Here is a 9,360-nt window from a genome sequence, read left to right as displayed (position 1 = left end):
AATTGTGGAACTCCCTGCCCCAGGATGTGGTGATGGCTGCCAGCTAGGAGGGCTTTAAGAGGGGAGTGGACATGTTCATAGAGGAGAGGGGTATTCATGGCTGTTAGTTAGAATATGGATACTAGTCATGCTGCATACCTATTCTCTCCAGGATCAGAGGAGCATGCCTATTATTTTGGGTCCTGTGGAACACAGGCAGGACAATGCTGCTGCAGTCGCCTTGTTTGTAGCTTCCTAGAGGCACTGACCTGGATGGCCCAGGTTAGCCTGATCTCGTCAGATCTCGGAAGCTAAGCAGGGTCAGCCCCGGTTAGTATTTGGATGGGAGACCACCAAGGAAAACCAGGGTTGCTGTGCAGAGGAAGGCACTGGCAAACCACCTGTTAGTCTCTTGCCATGAACCCCCCCCCCCAAAAAAAGAAGGGGTCACCATAAGTCGGCTTCGTCTTGATGGCACTTTACACACACAGAGGCACCTGGTTGGCCATTGTGTGAACAGACTGCTGGACTCGATGGGCCTTGGTCTGATCCAGCAGGGCCTTTCTTACGTTCTTGTGCCTGTGTTCCACCGTACCCAACATAATAGGCATGCTCCTCTGACACTAGAGAGGACAGGTATGCAGCATGACCAGTATCCATTCTAACCGCTAGCCACGAATGCCCCTTTCCTCCACGAACATGCCCACTTCCCACTTAAATTTTTCTCCTCGGCTCCCTTGGCCCCAAGTGTCCTTCTCTCCTGCCCCCCACCCCGGGAAGTCAGCCCCTGCTTTCTCCAAGGGCGGCCAGCCTATGCGGGGGGGGGGGGGGCAGGCTGTTCATTTTCCCTCTTCCTATTTAGTTCCCCGCTCTCTCCCTGTGTGTGTGTGTGTGTGTAAAGTGCCGTCAAGTCACAGCCGACTTATGGCAACCCCTTTTGGGGTTTTCATGGCAAGAGGTGGTTTGCCAGTGCCTTCCTCTGCACAACAACCCTGGTATTCCTTGACGGTCTTCCATCCAAATACTAACCAGGGCTGACCCTGCTTAGCTTCTGAGATCTGACGAGATCAGGCTAGCCTAACAGAAAACAAACAAACAGGTCAGTCTCTTAGACAAAGATTAAATGGACATAAGTCTGACATCAGAAACCACAATATTCAAAAACCAGTGGGAGAACATTTCAACCTTCCAGGACATTCTGTTGCAGATTAAAAGTAGCAGTTCTCTTACAAAGAAATTTCAAAGGGAGATTGGAAAGAGAAACTGTTGAATTACAGGTGATATTCAAACTAAAGTCAATGCATTTACCTGGGCTGAATAAAGACCTTGCATTCATGGTTCATTACCAATCCTGATTTCTCCACACCCATCTCTCCCCTGGACATCACAGACTCTTCTGCATACCACACCTAATCCCATCACGCCTGCTATTCACATTGACATACTGTTAACATTTACATACTAATGCTTGTCTGAATTCACTCTCCTCTACTTAGACAGATGGATTCACATTCTAAGCTGTATCTGAAGAAGGGAGCTGTGGCTCACGAAAGCTCACACCCTGCCAGAAAATATTTTTTGTTAGTCTTTAAGGTGCTACTGGACTCTTGCCCTTTTCTAGAAAATATTCTTGTTAGTCTTTAAGGTGCTACTGGACTCTTGCCCTTTTCTAGAAAACATTCTTGTTAGTCTTTAAGGTGCTACTGGACTCTTGCCCTTTTCTACTAGAAAACATTCTTGTTAGTCTTTAAGGTGCTACTGGACTCTTGCCCTTTTCTACTAGAAAATATTCTTGTTAGTCTTTAAGGTGCTACTGGACTCTTGCCCTTTTCTACTAGAAAATATTCTTGTTAGTCTTTAAGGTGCTACTGGACTCTTGCCCTTTTCTACTAGAAAATATTCTTAAGTCTTTAAGGTGCTACTGGACTCTTGCCCTTTTCTACTGTGTGTGTGTGTGTGTTAAGTGCCGTCAAGTTGCTTCCGACTCAGGGTGATCCTATGAATGAAAGTCCTCCAAAACGTCCTAACTTTGACAGCCTTGCTCAGGTCTTGCAAACTGAAGGCCGTGGCTTCCTTTATTGAGTCCGTCCATCTCCTGTTGGGTCTTCCTCTTTTCCTGCCGCCCTCAACTTTTCCTAGCATGACCGAAGAAGTGAGCTGTGGCTCACGAAAGCTCATACCCTACCAGAAAATATTCTTGTTAGTCTTTAAGGTGCTACTGGACTCTTGCCCTTTTCTAGAAAATATTCTTGTTAGTCTTTCAGGTGCTACTGGACTCTTGCCCTTTTTGTCTACTGCAAACAGACTAACACGGCTGCCCACTGTGAATTGTCTTTTCCAGTGACTCTTGTCGTCTCACGACGTGACCAAAGTACGACAGCCTCAGTGTAGTCGTTTTAGCTTCTAGGGTCCGTTCAGGCCTGATTTGATCTAGAACCCGCCGATGTGTTTGTTTCGGCCGTCCGCGGTATCCGTCCCCCTCTCCTCCAACACCACCTTTCAAAGGAGTCCGCTTTCTTCCTGTCCGCTTTCTTCACTGTCCGGCTCTCACACCCATGCCTAGTAACAGGGAACACGACGGCATGAATTAACGTAGTCTTGGTGGCCAGCGGCACATCCTGACACTTCAGAATCGTTTCTACCTCGAAACATTGTCGGAGGCTGTCAGGGCCAGAGTTTCTCGCTCCTTCATGGCTGCCCTTCCCAGTCTCAATCGCCTCCTGATTTTCTACTGCCACTGGGCCGGGGGGGGGGTGGTGGGGGGGGGAGGGAAAAGCAACGGACTCCATTCCGTGGCGGAGCGCGCGGCTCCGGCCCGGGTTTTCCGTTGGGCCCTGGCCGGCCTCCCTCCCTCCCTCTCGCCCTGTCAGCCTCCGTCTCCCTTCCTCCCTCCCTCCTTCCTCATCCTCGCCCCCCTCCCTCCTCTCGCTCTCTCCCTCTCTCTCTCCCTCTCCCGTGCGCTCTCCAGCCAGCCCCTCTCGCCCGATCCGCCGCTCACTTCTGCCTCAATATGTCTCAAGATGGCGGCCAATGTGGGATCGATGTCTCAATATTGGAAGCGCTTTGATTTACAGCAGCTGCAGGTCAGGACGCCTCTCTCGCCCCTTCCCCCCTCTCCCTCCCTCCCTCTCTCTCTCTTTTTTTGGGGGGGATCCCCCCTCCCCTCCTCCCCGGGATCGGACCCCCTTCCCCCCCACCCCCCACCCTTAAAAGTCCCGTCAGAAGCGGCGCCCCCCCCCCTCACCACACACACACAGCTGCCCACCCCCCGGCCCTCTCCCCTCCTTCTCCTGCTGCCGCTTCCCCCCCTTCCCCTCCTCCTCCTCCTGTCCCCCAAGCCTGCCTCACAGTCCCGGCTGCCCGCCCGCCCGTCCGCCCGTCTCCCTCCCCCCTGCTTCTCTCCCCCCCCCCATCGATAAGCCGCCCGCCGCCGCTATCGGAAATTGATCCTCTTTGTTCGATTCATCGACCCCGACAAGATGGCGCCGCCGAGGTGGCTTGTCCCGGGATATGGGGCGGCGGGGGGGGGGGAGAAGCCGGTGGGGGGAGAGTCTCTTCTTTGCGACGGCCTCCCCCCCCCCTTCCTCTTCCTCTTCCCCCCCAAGGCCCGGGCTAAAAATAATAACCACGATTAAGGGACATGAAAACAAACAAACAAACAAAAAAAACACAACCCGTTCTCCTTTTTTCCTCTGTAGCGACACTTTCCTCTTGCAAAGTGTCTCTTCTCCCCCCCCCCCCGCCCAGGTTCACGGGGGGGGGGGAAATGGACCAGGGAAATGGACCAGTCCGCCCTGTGTTTTTTCTTGCCTCTTTTCTCACCCCCCCTAACCCTATACGAGGGGAATACTTTCTCTGCACCCCCCAGGACTCTCCCCCCCCTCTTTGAAGAGTGTTCTCCAGGTTTATTATTATTATTATAATATATATATATATATATATATATATATATATATATATATTTTACAAAATGTACCAGGGGAAACCGACTAGGGAGTTTGTCCTCTCTCTCTCTCTCTCTCTGTGTGTCTTTGCTGTTTTCTCATCTCTCCCCCCCCCACCATTAACAAGGGGAATACTTTCCCTGCACCCCCCAGTACTCTTCCCCCCTCTTTGAGGAGTGTTCTCCAGGATTATTATTATTATTATTATTATTATTATTATTATTATATATTTACAAAATGTACCAGGGGAAATTGACTAGGGAGTTTGTCCCCTCTCTCTCTCTGTGTGTGTGTGTGTCTTTGCTGTTTTCTCATCTCTTCCCCCCCCCTACCATTAACAAGGGAAATACTTTCTCTTCTTCCGCCCCACTGTACTCTCTCTCTCTCCCCCCCCCCACCTTTAAAAAGTGTTCTCCCGTTTTGTTTTTTAAAGAAGGGGGCAAGGGGAATTGACCAGTGAAATTGACCAGTCTGCCCTGTGTTTTTTCTTGCCTCTTTTCTCACCCCCCCCCCATCCCTATACAAGGGAAGAGGAATTGACTAAAGGGTTTGTGCCCTAGGGCTTTGCTCTTTTTTTCACCGTTCTCCACCCCCCCCAATAGGTTATCCCCCCCCAATACTACTCCCCCCCGTTTAAAAAGTGCTCCCAGCTTTATTTAAAAAGTAGAAGGTAACTATCAAGTCGGTTTCTGCTTTTCCCCCATAAAGGAAACGCTCCAGCCCCCCTGGGTCATAGCACTCTCCCCCCTTTTAAAAGTGCTCCCAATTTTGTCAAGAGGGTGAAATGTGGAAGGGGGGTAAGGAGAGACTCTTCCTCCCCCCTCCTGTATGTTTCTTGTTCACCCCCCCTCCCAATGTGAACATTTCTACCCCTCTTTAAAAGGTGTCTGGTTTTGTAGTGGCTGAAATTTGGGAGGGAAATATAAGGGGGCGTCTCGTCACTATGTGTCCCCCTCTTTTTCACCCCTGCCCCCCCGAAACACTTCCCCCTACACATGCTGCGATTCCTCCGTACTACTCCCCCCCCTTTCAAAAGTGCCCCACTGTTTTTAAAGGGAGACATTTGGAAGGGAAGTGCGGGGGGGGGGCTTTCTTTTTCCTGTGTGTTTCTCTCTCTCTCTGCCCCACAACAAAACGTCACCTTCCTTTTTAAAGAGTGCCCCCAGTTTTATCCAGCGAGAAAGGCAGAAAAGGGAAACATGAGGTTTTCTCCACCCTACCCCCATTTTTAAAAGCCCCCTAATTTCCTAAAGGGAAAGGCGTAAAAGGAAACAGGTCTCCCTGTTCTGTGTGTCTGTCTCTTATGCCCCCACCCACGGGTCCCATACCCTTATAAAAGGGGAGAAAAAGTAAATGTTACAGTTAGAAGATGGGGGGGGGACTTCTCGCCTCTGTTTTCCTTTGCTTTTTATCTTCCCTTTCCTCCAAAACAATTTCCACCAGCAACAAACACTCTTGCCTGTGAAAGTATGGGGGGTATCCTTCATGTACAGTTCTCTTTTTCCGCCGCCCCCCCCCCCCTGCCATAAGCTCCCTTGGTTCTTCAACCTCTCCCCCCCCCCCAATTTTGAAGCTCGTGGGAAAGTTTGTAAGACTTTATATAGTGACACAGGAAAGTGAGGGGGGAGAGAAGGGAGCTTGGTTTAGCGGCCCTCTTTCCCTGTCCCCCCCCCCAACAGAAACATCAGTGTCAAACTGGGGGTGGGGGCTGAGTTGGAAAGTCCTCGTTCTCTTTTCTTTTTCCTCCCCCCACCCCCATTTCATTGTGTTTATGTGACTGGAAAGTGGTTGGGGGGGGGGGGAGAAAGGAAGTATTTAATAATAGCTTTAGTCTCCTTGGGGTTTGCCTTTATTTTGGGGCGGGAGGCTTTCCCCCTGACTCCCAAAAGACCCCCCCTGTGAGATGATTTAAAGGGATAAGAGGTTGTGAGTTGTCAGTCTCCCTACCCACGTCCCCCACCCCCAAGAAATGATACCCACTCTTTCAGAAGTATATTTTGGGGAGAGAGTGTTCAGTACTTTTTATTGCGTGTATATTTTGGAAGGGGGGGCTCAGCCAGGAACCTTCTTTGCTCTTCCTTGACAACCAGTTTCTTAAAGAGGGGGGGGGGATGTAAATCTTCCCCACAGGGAGTAGGCATAGTTCTCATCTTTTTATTTGCATCCCATTAGCTGGGGGAGGCCTTTTCTTGTTCTCCCATTCCTTTTCAAATTCCTTGGTAAGCAGATTCTTGGGGATGGGGGGGCTAAATCGCTACTTCACAGATATTGCATTTTTTGTCCCCCTCGTTTCGTGTACACCCAAGGTCAGAGGAGGACTCCTTTAATCCAATTTCTTGTGGAAGGGCAATGCTCCTCTGCCCATTTGTTCCTCATTTTTTTTTGGGGGGGAAGGAGAAATATCTTAGTAGGGGAGCATGAGATTCTTCTCCCCTGCCCTTGGCTGTTTCCCTGACCCCTCTAGGAAAGGGACTGGGGTCTGGCTGAGAGAATAAACACCACCACGCTGTGTTTACTCAGAAGTAAGTCCCACAGAAGCCAATAAAAAGTCCTAATAAGTACGCAGAAGGAGGCTTCCGCCTCGTTTTTCCCTTGTGGGAAGCCGTTCCACGCTCTCCTTATGTTCTGATAAGGGGGATTTAAGTCCGAGGAGGGGGAAAGACTTCCCACCCACCATCCCCTCATTGCCAAGGCCCCACAACCGTCCTGCTAGAGGAATGAATCCCTTTGGGGCTCTTTTGAGGGAAGTCCTTCTTGCCCTCACACAGCTTGCGTTTTGGGTGGGTGGTTGGGTCACAGAAGCAGGATGTCCGGTTCCGATCCCCTTATTGCTGCGATCCTTTCAAAGCTAGGCCTGACACCCTGCTCCGTGCCTGTGGGGGATGCTCCCCTCTCTATCCGGTGAAGTGATTGTTAAGCCCATTGAGCCCTCAGGGATTTTGGGGGGTGAGGACTGCCAATACCACTAGCTGTCTTCCCTCCTGCGTTTTCCCGCCTGCTTCTACCCCACCGCTTTCCCTGCCCGCGTCTCTGAGGTTCATGTGCGGGTTCATGTCTCTGAGATTGTGGGCACATGTTAAAAAAACCCTTTAGCCTCACGGGTGACGTCTTCCCATATAGATTCGAGTCTAGTAGTGCCTTTAGAGACCGACAAGAGTTTGAGGGTGTAAGCTTTTGAAAGTCAGAGCTCCCTTCGTCAGATACGAGCAGAGTAGAAATGTAGGTCTGAGTCCTTTTATCCTGGTCAAAAGGTGGGAGGGGTGTTGTAAAGAACACAAAGGTACACTTCTCACTTAAAATCCCATTAGTCTGTCTCACAAACTTTGGGGGGGGGGAAGCTCTGTTTTTTCCTTCCTTCCTTCCTTCCTTCCTTCCTTCCTTCCTTCCTTCCTTCCTTCCTTCCTTCCTTCCTTCCTTCCTTCCTTCCTTCCTTCCTTCCTTCCTTCCTTCCTTCCTTCTTTCCTTCCTTCCTTCCTTCAACTCCATGTGGGTTTTCTGTTTGTTAAGTGTATGTGTTTATGGGGGTGACCCCCAAACCTTTTCCTTCCCTCGGGCTGCTCCTTTCCCTCTGGGCTTGCATCATACGCCCCTCCCTGTGGATTTGAACCTGGTACCGAGATGTGTGTGGATGATGTGGGGGGGGGAGGGGGGAGACAAGATTTATGCCAAGCGCTCGCGTTTCTTCGAGTTGTGGCTCCGATTTTGTTTATGCGCCGTGTGGGGATCGTTCCTGGTGGGGGGGGCATCTGTGGCCAGTCGCAGGGACCCCCAAGTGCACCTCCCCTGAACGTGGTGCCCTTAATTGCATCTGCTCTTACCATGCATGGAGCTTGGGTTGGGGGGTGGGAGGGAGGAAAAAGCCCTTCCTGCCCAAGTGGTGGTGGTGGGGAGCTGATCTCGCCTCCTTATCTCTTGAGTGGCTGTCATGGTCAGTGACAAGGTCTCTCTGGCTGTCCCTAGGTGGTGGGAGGGAGACCATTTCCATAACAATGCCCAGAGTCCTCCAGGACTTTCTCAATGCCTTGAAGTGCATCTCTCTCTCCTTTTTTAATGTGCTTTTTGTGCCTCTGAAGTAATATCCGTTCAAGGGGAGAGAGACTGTACATGCTAAACCTTGTAGCCTTGTTTGGGTGTGTATTTCCCTGATGAGATTGCAGATGTACTGCTTAATAAAACAGCTCAGGTGTGTGACTCTGTGTGTGTGTATAAATATAATAAGCACCCTCTGAATAGCAAGGGAGCGTGTGCAAATTAACAGGAGCGGTCCCTCGCCTATCAATGGATTGGTTGATCCTGGAAGCTGGGGAATTGTCCGTCCTCTTTAAATGTAAATGCATTTGGCTAGAAAGCTGGTTTCTCCCCCCCCCCACCCCCGTGGAGTAGTCTGTTCAGCCAATGCCCGCGTTGGCGGCGGAGAACCCAGGCATCTCGGAAGGAGCCCGGAAGTAATGCTCACATGCTTACATAGATGTTTGGCGTAGCTGAAGTGGAGTTAAAGGTGAGGGGTGTGTATTCCTCCGAGAAGTCTTGTAGGGGGAGAGGACTTCCTCCCGGCAGCTGTGTGGGGATGCTTCGGTATCCCCCAAGAATTGAGAAGGTGAAAGATGTACCGTTCTGTAATAGCTATCTGGGATCTAACGGGAAAATGCTAGTGCTTGAGCATGTTCCAGGTGGATTAGGAGAGGGGGTTAAAAAAATATGTCCTTACTGTACTCCCTTTTCTTCTCTTTTCCTTTTATTTTTGGTTATTTTTTTTAAAGGTTTTAGATTAAGGTGGACTTGGCTGAACTTTCGTAACTTGAAAGGCTTCTTAAGAATGACCCAGAATACCTACAGGGATTCAGGAAATGAGATCCAGATGGAGAATTGTATAAAATAAAATGGATTAGATGTAGATGTACTTGAACGTGGTCTGACAACTTTAATTGTAGCTTGAGTTCTCTTTTGCCTGCGTGTGTTGTAATTGCTCTGAATGGAAAAGCTTGCACATCCTGTGAGAATTATCTCAAAATGTTTTGTTTGCTACTGCAGGGGTACTTCCAGCAATATGCTTCTAGAAATTTTTATGGGGAAGGGGGAAAGGCACGAAACCCCGTTTATTGATTCCAAGTGATCATACAAGAAAGTATAACCTTTATGTAAATGAAATGCTGGAATAGAAAAGAATGCCGCCAAATGCCGGCTTGGTAAACTGTTTAGTAAAAATAGCTCGACTTAATTCCTGTGCCTACTGTAAAAAACTTGGCTTTGGCACATTTGTGTAAACTTCAATCTTGTTTTTGTCAAACTAAATGTGACCCTGTTTTCGGGAGGGCTGGATTTCTCATTGAAACCTTCTGGCGATACTGGCTGGCAGCTCTGTTTGATTATTAAATTTTATACATGAAATGGTGGTTGTTTCTCTGCCTTCGCGGTTTCGTATACCCAGGCGGTGCGT

At 49.8% G+C, this 9,360-nt stretch overlaps 1 protein-coding gene across 4 annotated transcripts in view; it reads left to right on the top strand.

The window, feature by feature from the left end:
• Positions 1-2,933: 2,933 nt before the first annotated feature.
• Positions 2,934-9,360, top strand: part of CUX1 (cut like homeobox 1) — a 338,228-nt gene continuing 331,801 nt past the window's right edge. For 3 of the 4 annotated variants that reach the window (XM_056865494.1, XM_056865493.1, XM_056865491.1), the window contains exon 1: positions 2,934-3,062. In XM_056865494.1, the coding sequence (XP_056721472.1) occupies positions 3,000-3,062 (63 nt within the window). In that variant the 5' untranslated portion in view covers positions 2,934-2,999. Of the gene's footprint in view, positions 3,063-8,325; positions 8,422-9,360 lie in introns of those variants that run through there. The other variant, XM_056865492.1, reaches the window with a different exon arrangement.

The sequence above is a fragment of the Euleptes europaea genome, chromosome 19 (genome assembly GCF_029931775.1).
Source record: "Euleptes europaea isolate rEulEur1 chromosome 19, rEulEur1.hap1, whole genome shotgun sequence".
Taxonomy (NCBI): domain Eukaryota; kingdom Metazoa; phylum Chordata; class Lepidosauria; order Squamata; family Sphaerodactylidae; genus Euleptes; species Euleptes europaea.
This window is presented reverse-complemented; position numbering and strand designations above follow the sequence as displayed.